The sequence below is a fragment of the Acomys minous genome (genome assembly GCF_964271855.1).
Source record: "Acomys minous genome assembly, chromosome: 11".
Classification (NCBI taxonomy): Eukaryota; Metazoa; Chordata; class Mammalia; order Rodentia; family Muridae; genus Acomys; species Acomys minous.
The window spans coordinates 32668039-32690933 of NC_140492.1; the positions used below are offsets into that span (position 1 = coordinate 32668039).

The 22895-nt window shown below is 41.5% G+C and overlaps 1 protein-coding gene across 3 annotated transcripts in view; it reads right to left on the bottom strand.

The window, feature by feature from the left end:
* The window catches only part of PROS1 (protein S), a 67862-nt gene extending 46027 nt beyond the window's left edge, over window positions 1–21835 (bottom strand). For 2 of the 3 annotated variants that reach the window (XM_084800592.1, XM_084800591.1), the window contains exon 1: window positions 21616–21833. In XM_084800592.1, coding sequence (XP_084656718.1) covers window positions 21616–21691 — 76 coding nt within the window. In that variant the 5' untranslated portion in view covers window positions 21692–21833. Of the gene's footprint in view, window positions 1–21615 lie in introns of all 3 variants that reach the window. The other variant, XM_084800590.1, reaches the window with a different exon arrangement.
* Window positions 21836–22895: the final 1060 nt, after the last annotated feature.

Sequence of the window (22895 nt, forward strand, 5' to 3'; positions counted from 1 at the left end):
GGCCTGCCAATGCTCCTTCCAAGAGCCAAAGCGTAAAAACAAAACAAAACAAAACCCCAACACCGGGTATGAGAATCCCTCCTTTGAATTGTTGGTCAAGGTTGTCCAGGAAACTCCAATATTACAAGTTATTGGCATGGCCCTTGATCAGTCCTCAGAGGTGGTAGTTAAGTCCCTATTACTGAAGACAGTATAGAATTTACACACAGGGCCCAGAGGCTCCTGAACCAGAACTGACATGAATTCCTCCTCTCTAAGCACTAGGTTTTATGATACCAGAAGGCACCTCAAAAGATTCCAAAGGAGGGAAACAAGCAACAGTCCTACCCAGCTATGATGGCTATGAGCCACAAGCACCACTGTGGTAAGATAAAAGTGGAAGAGTAGTTGGTCACTACCTTAGCAGTGTCCAACAGCTCGTTAATTGGACCTAGGACTTCTTCAACAAGAAAGAAACAAAGCCTGGTGCTTGAAATCTACCAGATTACCCAGGCTAGCAAAATCACGGATCTTGGAAGAAACCCTGTAAGCACTACTTTACTAAGCCAGCATAATTTTAAACTACATTCTAATTTTTTTTTTTTCTTTTTGAGACAGGGTTTCTGTGTGTAACAGCCCTGGCTGTCCTTAACTCGCTTTGTAGACCAGGCTGGAGTCTAACTCACAGAGATCTCCCTACCTCTGCCTCCCCAGTGTTGGGATTAAAGATGTACATCAACATGCCCAGCTAAATATTTGTCCTTATACATAGAAGACAGTGTTCATCCCTCATCAAAGAAACTCCTCAGTGCAACAATAGAGACTGTTACAGAAAGCCACAACAAATCAAAATGCAGACACGGGGAACCTACTCCCAACCCATTCACCTAGCGGACAACTTAAGCCCCTAAGGCCCAGGGAACACTGTGGAAGACGGTGGGTGTGGAATGATTGTAAGAGCCAGCGCATCAGAGAGTTAGCTGCGAGACTGTGTCCTAGCAACGCAGAAAGTGCATCCGTAAAGTCAACAGGATTGCTTAAATGTGAGCTGAGCAAGGACATAAGAAATGCCAGAGTGGACAGGGGAAAGCCCAGGAGGCCTCAACCCTACATGGGGGATGACAGTCAACAAAAGAATGCTGAGTGATTAAAAACAAACAAACAAACAAAACGAAAACAAAACAACAACAAAAAAACACTCTGTCTCCTCAAATAGCAAACTAATGGTTATCCAATAGCAAATGGTCAGCACTGAAAACATACACACAAGTGACAGTATACAGACCAAACTGGTTATACTTAAGAATATATAGGTATATACATATAACAATATTTAACAAAAGTGGGGGGCATGAATGTGAAAGAGAAGGGCATACGGGAGGGTTTGGAAGCAGGAAGCAAGGAAAAAATTATTTTCTTATACTATAATCTTATTTTTATATAATAATTTTATTATACTATTACCAAAAAGGAAATAAAAAAGCACTGAAACAAGTAATGCCACCGCTTTAGGTCTCTTCCTTTCCCACAACAGAAACGTAAATGGCTCAGTAAACAGTTTGGGTTGTGTTTACACTCTTATCTCTCGCCATTTCATCACTCCTCATTAAAAGATAAAGATTCAAACAAGGCTTTGTGTGCATAAAGGATAAGGGGGAACGTGCTCTGTGCCAAGAGGATTACTGACTGACAAATAGCAGCACTGTCAACAACAGGGGTCTAACTCCAGCAACTGCCTCACGACACGGAAGTGTTGAACCGTGGTATTTTGTAATAAATAGAGCAGGAATGTCGAATTTCTGAACTCCAATTCTGTCTCAGAAATACGGAAACATTTTTCATAGAGCAATGACAATGCTGGCTCAATAACAACAGCAGCAAAAAAATCTAGGATTTTTTTTTTTTTTTTTACTTTTTTGTTTTGTTTCTCAAGACAGGGTTTCTATGTGTAGCCTTCGACTGTCCTGGACTTTTGTAGACCAGACTGGCCTCAAACTCATAGAGATCCTCCTGCCTCTGTCTCCTAAGTGCTGGGATTACAGGCATGCCCCACAGAGCCCAAGTGGGTAACACATTTGTTTTTCAAGATAGGGTTTCTCTGTGTACCCTTGGCTGTCTTGGACTCCCTTTGTAGACCAGGCTGGCCTCGAACTCACAGTGATATGCCTGCCTCTGCCTCCCAAGGGGTTAAAGGCATACACTACCACACCCAAGGGTAAATACATTTTTTAAAGGCGTAAATATTCACTTTGCATTAATTCTTCTATTAAGGATACTAAGCAGATGGGCTATCCAGTAAGATGGCTCAGAGCATAAAAACACTTTAATGTGAGCCTGATTATGTGATTTGACCTGAGTTTTACCCCAAGAATCCACATAAACATACTAGGAGAAAAGAAACTCCTCAGAAAGGCCTTCACATGTGTGCTGTGGCATGCTTACGCACATACATATACAAAACACATATACACACAATCATAATAATGTTTTTTTTAAGTATACTAATCTTGGACTCAAGGAATCTCACAGAAAATATGGACAGAAAGAATGTAAGAGCATGACCTTGGGGAGAAGGGCTGTAAAATGCTGTTTTAGGAGCATCATGTGTCCAAGGCACACACTAAGTCACAGCAGAGGGAGTAGTTTATGTAGGATAATGTTCTGCGTGGCAATCCAAGGTAAACACCTGCCAACTTCAGCTGTGCCCTCTTGCAAAAATTATCGCAGCTGGGCTTGTTGACTGTAGCGGGGCTTGAGGAATTTCCATACCAACTGATGTATTTAACTCTTTCCAAATTGCACTTGGTCTTGGGGAAAGGCTAAAGTATATAAATTCACAAAAACCAGAGGAGAGGGTGGTACCTCACCTATGAGGCTAAGGAAAAGCCGTTATCCCAGCTGGGTAAAATCTTTTTGGGGTCTGGATTGGTGGCACACACCTTTAATCCCAGCGTTCTGGAAAGAGAGGCAGCTAGATCTCTGTGAGTTCAAGGCTAACCTGGTCTACAAAGTGAGTCCAAGACAACCAAGGTTACTTCACAGAGAAACCCTGTCTCGAAACAAAATAACAACAAACCATTGACAGTATCATAGGAACTGAGCCCCATCAGTGAGGCCAATAAACTCATTGGTTCCTCCAGTGATGTTTCGTGAACTCAATGCCTTTGTTTGTCTTTGGGGCTTTAGGAGGAGGAAGGGATAGACACTGTTATGTTTGCCAGGAATCAAGAATTTTTGCAACAGATCTACACAAGACTGGGATCTTAAATAGTCAGTGATGGATGTAGGAGAGGGCTCATTGAACAATCCTGAGCTTTTGGCAGGCACTAGGGAGAGGAAGTCATTGTTTTTTGTTTTGTTTGGTTTTTTAATCAACATATTTTTAATTAATTTATTCAGATTACAACTCAATTGTTATTCCATCACTTGTATCCTCCAATTCTTCCCTCCCTCCCACTTTCACCTTATTCCCCTCCCCTACATCTATGACTGAGGGGGGGGGGATCTCCTCCCCCACTTTATGGTCATAGGCTATAAAGTCTCATCTTGGTAGCCTGCTTATTCTTTGTTTGAGTGCCACCAGGGCTCCCCACTAAGGAGAGCACTAAGAGAGTCAAATATGGGGCACCAGAGTTCATGTAAGAATTAGTCCCTGCTCTTCACTCAACTGTGGAGAATGTCTTGTCCATTGGCTAGATCTGAGTAGGGGTTCAATGTTTACTACTTGTAATGTCCTTGGTTAGTGCAATAGTTTGAACAGAACCCTCTGGGACCTGATCCACCTGTTACGAGGTTCTTCTTGTGGGTTTCTAAGATCTTCTAGAACCTTCTATTTCCCCATCTCCTATATTTCTCTTTCCAAGAGTCCCAATGTGATGTCCTCCATCTATCCGAATCTCCTGGTAAGTGAAGACGTTCATGGGACATTCCTTTTGGGCTAGTGCCCAATTATAAGTGAGTATATACCTCGTGAGTCTTTCTGCTTCTGGGTTAATTTACTCAGCATTGTTTTTAATGCTGAAGCCACTTGGTGAAGATTCTCTGCATAGCTTCTCACCCATGTTCACAGCGGCAGCCCTCGCTAAACCCAGTGAGTGGTGAAGTGACACAAAAAGACGTGAAAATGAGATGAAGACTTGCTAGGAGGAAGGTGAGAGGGGGTTTGTGGAAGTGGGCATGGGGTACGGAGGGGGTTATGAAAGCATCGAGGGCGGGGGCAGGGTTAATCCCAGCACTGTGCAGGCAGAGGCAGGTGGATCTCTGTGAGTTCAAGGCCAGCCTAGTGTACAAAGCAAGTCTAGGACAGCTAGACACACAGAGTTGTTTAACAATGAAACCTTGTCTCGAAAAACCTAAAAAAAAGGGGCGGGTGAGTGGGGGCATGGGGTGGGAGATAAGTGTAACCAAATGTATTATATATGTGTATGAAACTGTGAAAGAATAAATTAACTTAAAATATTAAGTTCATAGTAAAGACTTTGACATTAATATTTAGAGAAGTACGTGGTTAAAGTGTTTTCCCAGCATTCTCAAAGTCTTTTCACTCCAGACCTACTCAGCCATCAGGAAGAAGTGTCCTAGCCAACTTCTAGACTGACTAGAACTTTAGAACTTCTACTCTTCAACAACACTTCTAATCTTTATCAAAGATGGCTGTCTATTCCTTCTTCCAAGCTTGCTTCTCTTTTAGATTTGCTCTCTGTCCCTTTCCCTGAGTCCTTTTTACTGGGCACCCTAAGAATGAAACATGCTCCTGAAAGAATATGTGTGAGAGTATCAGGCATGGTGGTGCCTTTAATCCCAGCACTCGGGAGGCAGAGGCAGGCAGATTTCTGTGAGTTCAAGGCCAGCCTAGTCTACAAAGCAGGTCTAGAACAGCCAAGACTACACAGAGAGACCCTGTCTCAAAACAAACAAACAAACAAAAAAAACAACAACAACAAAAGAATGTGTGTGAGAGAACAATCTTGTCAGTATTCATTATCTGTGTTTGTGATTCAGGGTCACAAGCGGGAGGGAAACGCCTTTTGCTGTACAAACAGAACAGCCACGCTTTCACATTGTTCTTCGCATGGCTTGGCGGTGAAGCAGCATGTTTTCCTGAAAGCCTATGAAAACCAAAACTTCCTTAGCACCCAGCAATTCTGAGTTAATAATGATGAATGGATGTGAAAATTTCCTCTTAAATCATTAAATGTAAACTATAAATATTTTGACTTTTCCATAAATATCTCATGATAGCTCTATTTGGCAGTGTGGAGACTGTTTTGAAAATGTGATTTTTGTAAGAATTAAAAAAAAAAATAGAAGTCCAAAGCTAGATATTCTCTTTTTGGGGGTTGTTTTTTGTTTGTTTGTTTGTTTGTTTGTTTTTGGTTTTTCAAGACAAGGTTTCTCTGTGTAGCTTTGGCTGTCGTGGACTCACTTTGTAGACCAGGCTGGCCTCAAACTCACAGCAATCCACCCACCTCTGCCTCCCGAGTACTGGAATTAAAGGCGTGCACCACTACCACCCGGCTCCGAGGCTAGATATTCTTAAATAGGCTTTTTAATTCCTTTAAATTATTACCAAATTTCATGAAGGCTTGTGCAGCATTCACAATGCAATTCTAGGTCTTATGTATCTTATGCATCTTATGCTTTATTCTTGTCAAAGATGGTATTTTCTTTGAATGAGGGGCACTGTACCTGCTTTTCTCTAAATTTCACCTTTTGTTTAATATTTTGCATTGTGCTGCTGAGAAAACATTTCTTTTCATGCTCCTGGGCAAACAGTTGGACAAGGGTTAAAGACTATTTTGGAAATATAAACTATAAATAAGAGCATTTAAAGGACTGAACCATATATAAGTTGGGGAGAAATATTTTAAAAGGATTAATGATCATAAGATAGGTTTGGGTTAGTTAGGATTTGAATCTGGAATATGAAGTAGAAAAGTAAATAGGAAATAATTGTTTGTGATGTATGTATGTAAAGGTGACACTAAGACATTTCAATAGACGAGTGAAGCTGGCACATATTTAGAAATAGAGGAGCCACTGGTGTCATTTAAAAATGTGACCACTGACCTTCACTCTGGAACAATTTAGTGACTGAACAGAAAAACAACGTCTGGACTGTTTATCTACAAGAGAAGTGAAGTGGGCACCTCCTGACTCCAGGATTTAATTACAACTTTAATTTATAGCCCCATCTTCTAGAGGGAAATAGAATAAATCACTGTCTCTGTCTTCACAAGGTTGGAGCTTTTGATTTAATTAGGGACAGAAGAGGCAGTAAGAGTTAGTTATGTACTCCAAAGTGACAAACTTGTCACCCAGGCAAAAACAAACCAAACCAACTTAAGTTGTCCATTTCTTTAATTTGTTTGTTTTAGTGGAGAGATAAATGAAGGAAGATGTTTCATTTGAAGAGACTTGAAGTTCAGAATTTGGCAAGGTATGACAGAAAGTTCTTCCAGGCCTTGCTGTTCTCCAAACAGCTAAGCTATAACTACATGAAGTTAGAACAGGAGCCTCTTTCATGGCTAGAATAAGATATTTCCAGTCAGCTTCCCAGGACATTTTAATCTGCCCATTGGGAACACCAAACCATGACCTGATTTTGACGTCATGTACCAAGGATTGAATGAAAAAAAATTGTCTTTGTTCACTTTGACCTATTTTGTTAAGATAACATCGGTACTATTAGTTCACTGGCCTGTGTCTGTGCTTATGTCTGGAAAAATAACTAGCTGACTGTCCGGGGCCATCAAAGTCAACACCGAAGAGCTGGCCTCATTCTGTATTGTCCCTTCTTGCAGCCTCCCTCAGACTTCTGAAATCAACATGTATGAAGTGTGCTTAGAGGCCTGCAGGAGCCTGGGGAGCTGCTAGGTGAGGAGCACTTCGAAGTGGCAAGTCCTCCTGTGTTCTTTCCCCAGATCAGCAAATTAAAAAGAACTCCGAATTAATAATGCGCAGCCTGGGAGCTCTGGATTTGATCAAAACATATACACAAGAAGAGATTACAAGAAAAGAAGTGCTGTTCTCAGTGGGTTGCCCTTGACTCAACATAGTGTTGGCTTTTGAAAGTGTACATGCAAGTAAAGATTGTGGGATACTGATGATTGGTCATCTGCTAGATGTTTGCAATGTGGTATAATTTGTATCAGTCTCTCAGAATTCCCTGTGGGATGGCCAACACCTAATATGGGCTAACTAACATAGAATCAAATGTTAACATAGTAGAGAAAGAAGGGGAAAGGATTGGGATAAAGATTCAGAGAGAAAGTCCAGTGAAAAGCCTATCATCTCAACACTTGAAAATAGAGGCAGAATCATAAATGTGGACCAGCCTGGACTACATACTGATGTCCAATCTCAAATAAAATAAAGTGAAAAAAAGGAGAGAAAAAAACTTGATTTGGAAAAATATATAATTCACAGAACTTAAAAAAAAAACATTATCAAAATAACTTAAGATAATATATTCATGAGAGGAACATGTATGTCCCAAGTGAAACTCAAAAAAACAACAATGAGCCGGGCATGGTGGCGCACACCTTTAATCCCAATACTCAGGGGGAGAGGCAGGCGGATTGCTGTGAGTTCGAGGCCAGCCTAGTCTACACAGTGAGTCTAGGACAGCCAAGGCTACACAGAGAAACTCTGTCTTGAAAAACCAAAACCAGGCCAGGTGTGGTGGCACGCGCCTTTAATCCCAGCACTTAGGAGGCAGAGGCTGGAGGATTGCTGTGAGTTGAAGATGAGCCTGGCCTACAAAGCGAGGCCAAGACTACACAGAGAAACCCTGTCTCGAAAAACAAACAAACAAACAAACAAACAAAAACAAAAAACAAAAAAATCAATGAGATTATCAAAACAGAAAATTGCTGAAAGAAAACTTAAGAGACGTTTTCTGAAACCTAAAATAAAATGTCAAAGACAGACCAATCAAGATCAAAACTGTAAGAGATCCATGTTGTAGACTTCCAAGAAGACAAGGTGGAAGAATCATAAAAGTACACACACAGAGCCAGGTGTGGCGGTGCACACTTTTAATCCCAGAACTCGGAAGGAGAGGCAGGTGGATCTCTGTGAGTTCGAGGCCAACCTCATCTGCAGATCGAGTATAGGGCAGCCAAGCTTACACAAAGAAACCTTATCTTGGGGAGGGGAGGGGAGTACACACAGAGGCACTTGGTGGTAGCTGAGATGCAGCACTAATATGTCAAAGTAGAGACATTTCCAGAACTGAGGAGAAACACTATGATTGGTATAAAGACAGCAACTGGATGTTTAAAAAAACAATCTACAGAAATCTTATGATAGTCTAATCAATAAATAATAAGAAAAAAACATTAAAGTAGGCATGATGGCAAATTCCTTCCAAACCCTGAAGGAGACCAGATTGGGAAGCACAGTAAAGCCTCCTCTCCTCACAAAAGGAACAATACCAATAATCAAGTTATTTAGATGACTTTACACAGAATAACAAATCAGTTGAGTTCTGTCTTTCCTCTTTCAGGCAAGTGCCCTGAGGATGAGCCTGTCTCCAGCTCTGTGTCTGTGTATTTTAAACAAAATAAGAAAAGTCTTACATAAACAAACACAAACTGTCCTGCCAATAATATGAATAATCTTCAGGAATATTCAAAGAAGAGACTGAAAATCAATTAGCTCTAATGAAAATATTCTAAAATTTCTAGAAACAGGGTTTCTCTGTGTAGCCTTGATTGTCCTGGACTCGCTTTGTAGATCAGGCTGGACTACAACTCACAGGAATCCATCTGCCTCTGCCTCCAGAGTGCTGGGACTGAAAGTGTATGCCACCATGCCTGGCTAGAAAAATACTTCTTAAAAAAAAAAAAAATCCTAGGGCTGGAGAGATGGCTCAGCGGTTAAGAGCACTGACTGCTCTTCTATAGGTCATGAGTTCAATTTCCAGCAACCACATGGTGGCGCACAACCATTTATAATGGGATCTGATGCCCTCTTCTGGTCTGCAGGTACACATGCAGGCAGAGCATTGTATACATAATAATAAATAAATAAATCTTTTTTTAAAAAATCCTAAATGAGATATCTTCATCAAATCCCTCTCCTTAAGGCTCCGGCCATGCCTGGCTAGAAAAATACTTCTTAAAAAAAAATCCTAAATGAGATATCTTCATCAAATCCCTCTCCTTAAGGCTCTGGGGGAATCTGTGCAGAAGAGGAGGGGAACATTTTGGTAGAAACAGAGGTAATGGAGGACTGCAAAGAAACAGTGTCTTCCAGACACACCTAAGCTGAGGCACACATATACTCAGATGCTATGGCAGCAAGCACAGGGCTTGCACTAGTTCAAGGCAGTTGGAGGTGTCCCAGCACTGAGAGAGGGAGATGGAGACATGGGGTTCTATCCCCAAGAAGCTCTCGGCAATTGATAGCAGCCGGCAAAGAGAAAATCGTTTTTCTCCAATGCAATGTCACTGGGTAGATCAGCCACACTTCATGGCAGGCCCTGTGCACAGGAGAAGGTCAACACAAAATGAATTCTATGGTTGGTGTGTGTGTATGTACTTTTTTGTTTCATGTGCACATGTGTCATTTTATTGGGTTTTTTTTGCTTATTTGTTCTGATTTCATTTTTGTGGGTTTATTTATTTATTTATTTATTTGAGAAAGAGAACATAAAGTTGGGTGCGAAGGAATGTGGGCAACTCTGAGAGGAGTTAGCAGAAGGCACATAAGAGGTCATTATGACAAAAACATGGTAGGGTTGGAGAAATGACTTGGTGGTAGAACATTTGCTGAGCACTCATGTGACCCTTAGTTTAATCCAGAGGAATACACACATGCAACACACAAACAACATACATAACTGACACACAACACACATAACACACCACACACACACCACCATTCACATAACACATACACACACACACAACATACAAAACACACACACCACACCACACACTCACGCAACACACATAATACATACACACAACACAGAACACACACCCTCCCACCCACACACCACCATAAAATGTTCTTAGGAGATATAATGAAGTTTTAGTAATACGTTAGGTAATAATTCTTACTAGAAAAGCCAAGTATTTAAAAAGATATACCCCCCAAATTAATCTGTAATCACCATGTAATGTCATTTAAAACCCTAACTGTTGTAGACTTCCATAAATTGTTTATAAAGTGTACTTTACAGACCTCATACAATCCAGGCAAACCTCAGATTTATTATGTAGAGATGTTCTGAAGGCATCTGGACCACTAGTGGCACATGCCTTTTACCCCAGCAATCAGGAAGCAGAGGAAGGCATATCTCTGTGAATATGAATCTGATCTACATAGTGAGGTCCAGGACAGCCAGAACTACATAGTAAGACCCAGCCTCAAAAAACGAAAACCAACCAACCAACCAACGAACAAATAAAACAGATAGTCTTAAGGCCCTGATCACCAGCCCCACGTCAAGTCCTGGGGTCTGAGATTAGAGGTATGCGCCACCAGCCATGGTTTAGCACTCCTAGTTAGCACTGGGCTAAAAATAATTTTTACCAGTATCTAAGGTGGGAAGACACATACACGAAATGCTCCCACACTGTAGAAGTTGAGATCTTGCTGCCAGCTTTTAAACCCACCAGCTAGCCACAAACGTTCACTCCTGTCATTCAATCATCTGCCAAATGATGCAACTTATAAAATCATGGGGTTTCTACTGTTTTACCACAGGATTTGGCAGGATTTTCCCATGTTTGTATTTTATTGAAGGGGAGTCCTTTTTAACTTAAATCCAAATAAAAAAGGGGAAACAATGTAAACATAGATTTGGCTTATAAACACTAAAATGTCTGTTCACCAAAACACATAATCTGTTTCAGTAAAACAAAGCCAAATAAATTCCAGAGACGTAGGGAAAGGTCTTGCAGGGAGGAAGGGAGGTTGACAAGGCAAAATGATAAATCAGGGCAATCCTAGGGTAGGAGCCATAGTAATCAGAATGCTTCATATACATGTATGAAACTGTTAAAGAATAAATCTAATAAAGCTCAAAGAAAACCAAGACACAACCTAAAAAGCAATGAAAAGGGCTTCAGTGTTTTGACATATACATAGAACATAAAAATTCATGAGAAAAAGAACCCACTAGAAAAAGAATAAACTTAGACATCAATTGGCATTTTACCCTAGACAGCACACAACCCAAACAAATTTAAAAAGAAGTTGAATGCAAATGTTATCAGAATTCCTGAAGCCTCCCCAGGAAGTAGATAAACAGAAAGATTACATTACCAAGCATAGCTGAATTGTGATTGAAAAATTCTAATATTTTCATATTTTTTCTTAAGAATTTTGGGCAAAGAGCTGGGTGTGGTGGTGCATGCCTTTACTCCCAGCGTTTGGGAGGCAAGAGGCAGGTAGAGCTCTGTGAGTTCAAGGCTGGCATTGTCTACAAAGGGAACCTAGGACAGCCAGGGTTATTACATAGAGAAGGCGTGTCTTGAAAAACCTAGGGGGGAAAAAAAAAGAATTTGGGCAAATCTAAAGTCAAGCTAAAGCTAAGATTCTACTCCTTTGCTTCCTGGAAAAGCATCACCTCCCATTTTTCAATTACTGTATTTACAAAGGTTTTTTTGTTTTTTGTTTTTTTTTTAAAGTTAATGTTCTTTTTTGGCCAAGGTAAAAAGGGAAGATCACACTATCAGAAGCAGATTTCCAAGGAAATATTTCACAATATGTATCTGGAGCCTTCCAAACAGACATACTACTTAGACATCCGGCTTGCAATTCTATTTCTGAGAAATCAAGCCAATGCAATGAACATGGTCATATCCAAAGTATTACAAGTGAGCGTGTGGCTCTCAGTAGCACTGAGAGAGGCAAATGGTTGGCAGCATGTGAACTGGTAGAGTTCACCTAAGACAAATGCCATTTACAATGTTTGTTTTTATGTTTAGGTATGTGCATGCATGCATGTCTAGGTGTGGGTATGTGAATGACCAAAGCTATCAAACACATTGCAGCTGGAGTTACAGGCAGTTGTTAGCCATTTTTATGTTTGTTTGTTTGTTTTGTTTTGTTTTTCAAGACAGTTTATCTCTGTGTAACAGCTCTGGCTGTCCTGGAACTCACTCTGTAGGCCAGACTGGCCTCAAACCTACAGATATCCGCCTGCCTCTGCCTCCCAAGGGCTGCGTGGGATTAAAAGTGTGCGCCACCACCATCCCACAGTTGTTAGCCTTTTTATGTGGGTCTGGGAAGCAAATTCCAGTTGTCTGCATGACCAGTACCTGCTTTCAACTGCTGAGCATCATAAAATATCATTCTTTTGACTAATATCAACCCACATATATTAATATCTGAAAAGGTACGCATGAACACTGAGAAACGTGATATGGAACAAGTGTCCTAATGTTTTGAGGCTCCATACTTTCTCAATTAGATGATAATTCAGAGCAGCGGGAAGGCTCAGCTATCACGGTGCTGGCTCCATGTTTGACAACTGAGTTCTTTCTCTAGGACCCACATAGAGAAAGGAGAGAACCAACTTCACAAAACTGTCCTTTAACAGCTACATGTGGACCATAGGACACACACTCACACACATATGTATGCACACCCCCAAAATAAGTAAAATGCAACAGTGATAATAGTAATAGAAATAATTAAAATAAAGTAATAAGAATAAATCATGGATTTTATTTTCCTTAATTTTGTTTTTCGAGACAGGCTTTCTCTATCCCAGATTCACTTTGTAGACCAGGCTGGCCTCAAACTCACAGCAATCTGCCTGCCTCTACCTCCCCAGTGCTGGGATTAAAGGCATGAGCCACCATGCCCAGCTTAAACCTTGAATTTTCGAAACAAAAGTTTAAGCAAGTAAGCTGACCAGGTCTAAAGGAACTCCATGTTGTTAATAGTCGAGTGAAGTTTTTCAAAAATGATTAAAAGGGAATTTTGGATGTTCTCACCACAAAGAAATGATAAGCACTAAAAGTAACATATATACTAATCACCATGATGTAATCATTTCATGAGTATACATGTATAAAAATACATCGAACTCCTTAAGTAAATATGCTTACCAATTTAAAAAAAAATGGCACCTTGGCAAGCCCTACCACACAAAGGTATGAAAAGATTTTTAAACACAGAAGCCCACTTGATAAGTATATGCAGACAGCTGCAAAGGTTGAACCACAAGAGCACTTACAGACACACAGGCTGAGAGGAAATTCTTATTTTGCTTTGTTTTGTTATTCCCTTTTATCTGACAAAGCCGCACAACACAGCACAAGCTACTCTGGACGCCTAACAATCCTCCTGCCCTCGGGTCCCAGAGTGCTGAAAATGACATGGATGAACATCATGTTCAAGTGAAGAAATCATTTTTAAAAGATAACACTCCAGAAAGTGCCAAAAGTTGTTTTTAAAGTATGACTCATAATTATGATTAACAAACAGGCCAATATAAACCACCCCAATTACTGTTACCAGTGAGGGAGCAAGAAGAGAGGACGGAGTCATCATTATGAGAAAGACCTCAAAAGTCAGCTATTTGGTTTGTTCATTCTGCATATTAACATAAACTTGGTGTAAGAGTTCTAAATCCCTGTCCGGTGTGTATGTTCTAGACAAAGTTAATTATTCTCTCTCCTACAAATTTTATACACATAGTTTAATTGTTTCACACTTTGTATCAGAAATTGACAAGGGTTATACGTGTTCATATTCCTCTTAGGTGAAGAAACATTAATTTTAACCTTAGATGAAAAATGGATCTGACAGAAACAGCTACCAAAGTTCATGGAATATGCCCTGCACTTCCTTGGGATGGAACTATATGAACAGTAAGTAAAAGTGAGTCTTTTTACTTCCCCACTAAGGCAGGTACTGCCTCCATCGCTCTCTTTATTGCAAATATGTTGGAGGTCACATGTAAGAGATGGTACAGGGTGGGAGAGAGTTATACAAAAGACACCAGAGCCAGGCGTAGTGGCACACACCTTTAATCTCAGCAGAGGCAGACGGAACGCTGTGAGTTCAAGGCCAGCCTGGTCTACAAAGCCCATCTAGGGACAACTAGGGCTACACAGAGAAACCCTGTCTCGAGAAACGAAAGAAAGAAAGAAAGAAAGAAAGAAAGAAAGAAAGAAGAGTTCTCTTCAATGGTTTCCTGTTTAGAGTGCTACTTCTTTGTGTTGTCACAGACATCTTCCACGTCCCTTTTTCTCAGCTGTGTATCTGTGATCAGCTAAGGGTTGGATTTTATGCTCAACTCACACTGCTGGGAAAGGGCAAGTCAGTTCTCTCTAAGGGTGCAGCTCCTGGTAGGTTGACTATTCTCCAGTGGATGACGCACAAGAGTGTGTGATGCTGGGCATGGTGAGGCATGCCTGTATCCCAGCACTCTGGAGTCAGAGGCAGGCAGATCTCTGTGAGTTGGAGGCCAGCCTGGTCTACAATGCAAGTCAAGGACACTTAAGGCTACACAGAGTGACCCTCTCTTCAAAAACAAAACAAAGCAAAAAGTGTGTGTATAGCACAAAATTGATTTTCATGTTTTGTTTTAAGATACACAAAGTTAGGTGGGTAAAGAGGTGGAGTGGATCTTGGGGGAGTTGGGAGCAGTGTAAATATGATCAAAATTCATTGTATTAAATTCCCACTGCCGGGCATGGTGGCACATGCCTTTAATCCAGCACTCAGGAAGCAAAGGCAGGCGGATCGCTGTGAGTTCAAGGCCAGCCTGGTCTACAAAGTGAGTCCAGGAGAGCCAAGGCTACACATAGAGATCCTGTCTCAAAAAAACAAAAATAAATAAATAAATTCTCAAAGAACTAATAAAGCAATTTTTGTTTGTTTTCTAAGACAGGGTCCCTTTACATAGCCCCAATTGTCCTAGAACTTGCTATGTATATAAACCAGTCTGGCCTCAAACTCAAGAGATCTACCTGCCTTGATTCCTGTGTGCTGGGACTACAGGAGTGTGCCACCACACCTGGACCTAATAAAAACCATTTTTCAAAACATAGTTTTAAGTTTTCAAAGAACGTAGGAAAATTTAAACGTGTATCTTTCTGTGTGTTAAAGGTGATAAACTTTTTGCATCAACAAAAAGGAAGATGGTGCTTCCTCCAGCAGCAGATGGGCAGAGATGCAGAGACCCCCAGCCAGATATTATGGGGAGAGAGTCTAAATTGGAGGTCTCTCAGGTACCTCCCCTCAGAGCTCGAGGACACAAGGAGAACATGACCCATCAAATCAAGTAAGCAGTGCTCACATAAGGTCACATGAACTCCCAGAGCCTGAAGTGGCAAGCACAGGTCTACCCCAGGTTCTCTGCATATATGTTATGGTTGTAGGCTTGGTGTTCTTGCTGGAGTCTCCACAGGGGGAGCGGGTGTGTCTCTGACTCTGACTCTGACTCTTTTGCCTGCTCTTGGAACCCTTTCCCTCCTCTTGGGTTGCCTCATCAGTCTCCTTATGAGAGCTTTTGCTATGTTGTATCTTGTTTTGTCATGTTTGTTGTCTCTTGGAGGCCTGCTCTTCCCTGAAGGGAAACAGAGGAAGAGTAGATGTGTGGGACAGGGAAGGTAGGGGAACTAGGAGGAGCAGAGGGAGCGGAAACTTTGGTCTGTGGTGGAGGCGTATTTAATGAGAGAAGAATTTATTTTCAATTTAAAAAGAGAAAGAAAGAAAGGACAAAATCACATGTTCTGTGACAAAGTTTGTGCAGTGGAGATCTTGCTGACAAATAGGGGCATCCCAGAGACTCCTGGCTAACATAAATACCATGCTTTACATATGCAGAAAGTACAGGAACCGCCTGGGGGGAACTTTAAAGGGTGTGTGTTCAGACAGGTCTATTCAGCCTCTAATCTGCTGCTTTTCTTTCTTGTTTTGATTGAACGGACACTGAATCGTTAGAAGATTCTAAAATGTCTCCCTTCTATTTCATTGCCAAGGTCTTTCAGTTTGTGAAATATTGGCAAATCTCTGTAACATCACAAAATTAAAATGTCTATCTCCTTGTAATTGACTTGCAATAAAACGGTAATTCAATGACAAAAAAAAAGTTGATATACTGTTCGCATCAGTAGTCCTTACTAGATATTGCTGTGTTGCTATAGCTAAAAGATTCAGGCCAAGAATTAAGGAGAGAGAGAAGCAGTGGTGACGTGTTGACGTTTAGTGACTACTGAAGTCCTACCTCTCAGCTCCCATGAATATTTACTGATGTTGACATAGGATTTTAGCAGATGATCAAATTATCATCACATGAACATCAAATGACTTTACGTTATTCCTAGCTTTTGTCAAGGTAGGAAGGACAGTACGTTCTCTCGAGAATGCGTTCTTTCTAAGTCTCCAAATTTCTGTATGAGCAAAATCTAGTTGTATGAAAACAAAGTAAAAATGTAATAACAAATCCCTGCATGAGTCTCCCAGGATTGCCACAAAGGTGCCTCAAATTTATATGACTTGATATGACAATAAGTCATGAGAGTTCAGTCCTCACATAGGACTAGAAGGCAGATCAGCTTAGTCATCCTAAGGCTGTCCCTAAAATGGTGTCCCATGAGTTCTGACATAGAGGTCACCCAAATGCTCATGTCTTTGCTTTCCCTATGCATGGCTGATCATACGCCATCCTGTAGCCTTATGATCAACAGATGTAATGTTTCCAACTTTCTCTGATTTCTTCCTTGTTATGGTTTAGCCCTTAAGTGTACCAGAAAAACTCAAGTATTGAAGATTTGATCTTCAAAGCTTTCATTAAAGAAGTGAGTCCCTGGGTGTTCTGGTCCCGCAGCTAAGACATTATTTCCTCAGTATTTCACCTTTTTAGCAGTGAAATGGAAAACCTACTGTAGCCATGGTGCAGGGTAGGGAGGTGGCTACTGATCTTGCCATTAACAGAACTTGATGACATCCACGTGATACCATTTTTGTGGGTAGGGAATGCAAGTGTCCTGTTGAGATGCCAAAGGAAAATCTAAAAGGGTGGGCACTTTGTAGCATGGTTAATGCTTTTATAAGCAGATTCTGAAAGTTCTGAAGCTGTGAAAGTGAAGCCAAAGAACACTGGTGACATCAGGACATCAGAGATGCCAGTGACATATCACACCCACCATAGAGAGCTGCAGATCGCAAGCACAGCCTGCCCAAGAGAATGACCATAAGGTCTGAAGTCAGTAGAGCCACAAAGGCTCACAGTGTAGCATCATGAGCCTCCGATGGCTGACATGGAACTATCAAATTCAATGTTTACCCTTGAACTTTCAAATAGACTCTGCCTCACTGTTTTACCATTCTCTCTCTCTCTCTCTCTCTCTCTCTCTCTCTCTCTCTCTCTCTCATGTATATAGTGTTATGCCTGTGTGTACACCTGCGCTCCAGAAAAGGATCTCAGATCACTTTGTAGATGGTAGTATGGTTGCTGGGAATTGAACACAGAAGCTCTGGATGAACAGTCAGTGCTCTTAACGTCTGAGCCATCTCTCCAGCTCATTTGGAATAGCAGCATTTCCCACATAGATTTGCACATTGGATGTACGCAACTTGTTTTTCTTGAGTTTCAGATATCTAAGTATTTGAGCTTCTGGAACAACTTTAAAACTTTGGCTTTTGGCCGGGCATGGTAGCGCACACCTTTAATCCTAGCACTCTGGAGGCAGAGGCAGGCGATCAATGAGAGTTTGAGATCAGCATGGTCTACAAAGTGAGTCTAGGACAGCCAAGGCTACACAGAGAAACCCTGTCTCAAAACACACAAAGAAAGAAAGAAAGAAAGAAAGAAAGAAAGAAAGAGAAAAAAGAAAAACAACTTTGGCTTTTGAGCACTGATGGATGTGGTAAGACACGAAGACACATAAAGATAAGCTAGCATTTTCCAATGTATTCTCCATTATGTGATGGGCATGGGTCTTTGAGACCCAGGGCCACGGTTATATTTCAGATGTTAAGTGTCCTATAAAAACTCATGCACTGACCACTTAAGCCCTAAGGAAGCAGTGATCTGAAGTGGTCCTTTGGGAAGTCGTTAGGTCATGAAAACATTTGCCCAAGGCTTTGAATTCATAGCTTCATAGGTTGGGGAAGAGAGATTGCGTCTTAAAAAGGAGCTTTCTTTTTGGTTCGTTGATGCTACATTTATTGCTACATTCTTCTGCCTTAATGGTGCCCATGAATGGCAACCTCAACAAATATAATTCAAAATAAACACTTCCTTTTCTTTTAGTTGGTTTTCTCATATGCTTTGTCATAATGACTAAACCTGACTAAGACATTCCTTCCTTTTTCCTTTAGTGTACAAAAATTCATTATTGTTACTCTTAAGTAAAGAATATTAAACATACTGGCATACAAATGTGATATATATGTATATGCATGATATATGCATATGTATATATCAATACATTAAAGATCTGAAGTACACCATTCTGATCCTGGACCTCAAAGGTTATGTCCATCTCATAGGTGCATTTAATATTTAATGTAAGTAAATAGGCTTCTCGTGTTATTTTGAAAGCTTACACATTTAAATAGTACTCTCAAGATACAAAGAAGATATGAAACTTAGTAGACAGAAAACGTGCACGTGAAGAACATTCCTACACTCACTGGCAAAGAGTTTGTGTTAGAAGAATATACCATGGAGCCAGGAATGTTGTGGCACGTCTTTAATCCCAGCACTCAGGGAGGCAGAGGCAAGCAGATTTCTGTGAGTTCGAGGCCAGCCAGTGAGTCCAGGATAGCCCTGTCTCAAAGAAAGCTGGGAGGGGGGAGAAGATGGCAGTTAAGAGCACTGGCTGTTCTACCAGAGGTCCTGAGTTCAATTCCCAGCTCTCACATCTTGGCTCTTAGCCGTCTATAGCGGGATCTGATGCCCTCTTCTGGCATGCAGGTATGTATGAAGATAGAGCACTCGATAGACTAAAAAAGAAATAAACCTTCAAAAAAAAAAAAAAAGGAATATGCCTGCATACCATAGATTTTATGATCGTCATTGCTATATCAGACACTAACTCTTATAGCACAAGCCCCAAATGCCAACTAACCTTGCCAAAATTAGTCCATTAGTGTAGCAGTATGGATTTTGAAGTGAAGAAAATTTAAAGAAAGGTAAAGGTAAATTCATGGCAAAGGAGAGAATTAGCAAAGGACAGAGCCAAGGGCCACAGCACGTAGAATAGAGGGCTCAGTAGCACACGGAACAGACTGCGTCCACCCAAGAAGGAAGTCTGGATAAGGCCAAATTAGCCTACCCAAAATAGATATCCTCCTCTTCCCATTTCCCCTCTTACCACATGCTCTCAGGAGTGGTGAGCAAAGTAAGTACACAACACAAATTTTAAATACAAGCTTATGTGTGTGTGTGTGTGTGTGTGTGTGTGTGAGAGAGAGCATTTCTCATTTTTTTGTGTATGGTTTTTTAAGTGAGTTGGTAACTGAATGCTTGTTTTATTGTTAAAATGAAGGGCTTTAAAGTTAGGCGTGGTGGCCCAAACACGTAATCCCATCACTTAGAAAATAAAGGCAGAAGGTTACTGCAGGTTAAAAGGCAAGTTGGGAGGCAGAGGCAGGGGGATCTCTGTGAGTTCTAGGCCAGCCTGGTCTACAAAGTGAGTCCAGGACAGTGGACTCCAAAAAAAGCAAAACAGAACCACAGACCAGGACTCTGGTTTCTGTTGGTGTTTGTTTGTTTGTTTTAAGCACCCCCTCAAAAATAACTGTTCTCTGTAACAGTTTCCTTTATTATAGCAGTATTTCTAGGACTATACAATTGAGTATCCACAGGGGTTTAAAATAGTAATTCTATCTCAAATTTCAAGTCTTCTGCAGCTGGGGGTTTGGGGGTGTAGCTCACTCGCCTTACATGCACAAAGACCTGGGTTCAATTCTTTTTTGTTTGTTTGTTTTGTTTTTTGAGATAGGGTTTCTCTGTGTAGCCTTGGCTATCAGAGACCAGGCTGGCTTTGAACTCACAGTGATCCACCTGCCTCTGCCTCCCAAATGCTGGGATTAAAGGCATGCGCCACCACACCTGGCTGGGTTCAATTCTTAGGACCACAATGAAACCCCATGACAAAGGACACCCCAGATCCCAAAATCAACATCTTAGGCAGGAGAAACAGCTCAAACCAGAGATGATTTTTAATCTAGGTAACAACTAGAAAGACCATAGCCATCATAAGACCAAATATTCTTTCTGTGATGTCCTTGTAGATTGAACTTGCCTATTTTCTGTGCTGCCAGCCACTGTTGTCTCTTGCTCTTTTCCCAAACACCAGGTTTTTTGTTTCTGTTTGTTTTGTTTTGTCTTGTCTTGTTTTAAGACAGGATTTCTCTGTGTAGCCTCTGGCTGTCCTGGAACTCACTGTGTTCAACAAGCTGGCCTTGAATTAATTCAGAGATCTGCTTGCCTCTGCCTAGCAAGTGTTATGGTGTGCCACCACTGCTCTGCTGCTATCTGAAAATATCTGAACGTCCCAAATAACAAGACAGGCATACAGTCTCATGCAGCTTTGTCATAAGGATTGGATTGTTGAAATTTTGTAACTGTAACTTGTTTATCATCAGTACAAAATGAGGGAGTCACATTCTGGACTGTAAAATAGTTATAAGTTTTAAAATACCTGTCCTTCCTCCTTACTAATGAATGAAAGCGGGATTCTAGCACACTCTTACTTAATTACCATCTTTGAAAAGTTCCTCTGGTGCTCTTGGTAGCCTAAATAATATTTGTTATGTGATGCAGTCATTTCACCCACGCCAGTTCCTGAGACTACAACAGAGCAAAAGAAAGCACTGTTAATTATGAACAGATTTCAGCTTTTGAAAACAATTTAATTGACACTTAAAATGTACTAAAGCCTTTTTTTTTTTCCTTTGTTTTTTGTTTTTGAAGACAGTGTAGCCTTGACTGTCCTGGACTCTCTTTGTAGACCAGGAGGGCCTCGAACTCAGAGATCTGCCTGCCTCTACCTCCCAGGTGCTGGGATTAAATGTTTGTGCCACCACAGCCTGGCTGTACAAAAGTCTTGTTGTTGTTAGTTTCTAAGAGAAAACTAGATATTCTGCCTGGAATCTGACGGTGGAAGAGGAAAGATCAAGAAACACAAAAATAAAATGCTCAGAATTCGTGCCACAAACTCGGATCCATAGCAGTCAAAATCCTCTGTACAAAATGATCCTTGGTACAAGATAATTTCCGACAGCCAGTTCTTATACCAAGGTTAGGGACTGATAGCTAAAACCTCAGTAGTCCTCAAACAGTTGGTCAATGTGGGACAAACCAATCAAGCTCAAAGTCCAGAAATTGCAAAAGGAAGGTTAGCTACATGGAGTGTGCACACTGGGGCATTCTTTTTTAAAAAAGAGGGCACCAAGAGTTAACTTGGCTTTTCTAGCAATGTTTAGAGCTACGCTCATCCAATTCCTCACCCAGTTTCTTGTATCTGTCCTGTGGACAATGATTCTCAAAGCAAGGCAAGCATCGATCCTGTCCCACCTTTACACCGCCCCTAGACCCAGGCTGCCAGCACTCTCTGAACCGCTGGGGGGATTTACTGAAAACTTAGGAGGCAACAGGCAGCCTGAGCGCGTAGAGAAGGGAGAAGCCGGGCGGGATGGATTACTTACAGTTTGTCTCTGAGACTGGCAGCACCAGGGCGAGGCAGGCCAGTAGCACCCGACAGCGCGCGCTCAGGACCCTCATTGCTGAGCAGGCGGCGGGAGGTGACAGCAGGCGCAGCGGGGACGGAGCGGACGCTCAGCCAAGGGGAGCTGCGAGCCCGGACTCAGCCCTCCTAGCACTGCCGCGGCCCAACCCGAGCGCGGGCGGAGCAGCCCAAGGCGGAGGGGACCGCCCGCTCCCAGCCCCCAGCCCGGGAGGGGAAGCGATGACTCGGACATTTCCTGGAAGTTCTTCTCAGCTGGAGGGGGGTGGGTGGGAGGGGTAAGCGCTCCCGGAGAGAGGTCGGAGGCCTAGGAAAGCTTATCAGTGTTCCTTTGTCATGGTCCCCACTCCTGCTGTAAGTTCTTTCTTTAGAAAGTGAAGTTTTCAAAGGGTAAAGAACAGTTCCTCCCTCCCTTCCTCTCCCACTCTTCTCTCTCCCTCACTTTCCTACCTCCTTTCCCTCTCTTCCATTCTTTATCTTCCTCCTCTCTTCCTTTCCCTTTTCTCTCCCTTGCCCATTCTTTCTTTTCCTCCTTTCTCTCTCCTTTCCCCCACTCTCCTTGTGCAGAGACTGTGCTGGGCAGAATGGATGATGTCAAGACTTCGTCAACTTGAACAAAAGGCAATGTGCACTTTAGGAAGAAGACTGTTCAGAACAGAAGTAATGGGAGGAAAAGAAAAGGAATGGTTTGATCACCGACAGTGTGTTTCCTCCAAACAGCTTGTTTTGATGTTAAGTATTAAGTATTATCACTCTTTTTTTTTTTTTTTTTTTTGGTCAGGCATATACCTGGGATCAGGCTTTAGGCTGATACCGCAAACTAAACTTCCTGGGTTCAAAGCACAGTACTTGGCCTTACCACTGTTGTATAACTTTTGGAAAGACCTTACCTTTTTAAGCCCTAGTCATACAACTGTAGCACAGAGATAACAGGTTTCGAGCCTGGCGTGGGGGCGCATGCCTTTAATACTAGCACTTGGGAGGCAGAGGCAGGCGGATCACTGTGAGTTCGAGGCCAGCCTGCTCTACAAATAGCCAAGGATACACAGAGAAACTGTCTCGAAAAACCAAAAAAAAAAAAAAAAAAAAAAAAAAAGAGAGAGAGAGAGGTAACAGGTTTCATGTGTTGATGTAAGACTTTCTATAGATGTTACATGAAGTGATAAATCCATGTCAAATGCTAGTACTCAATGCACATATATTATTGATTTTTTTTCCCTAAATAAAACACTGGTTGATTTT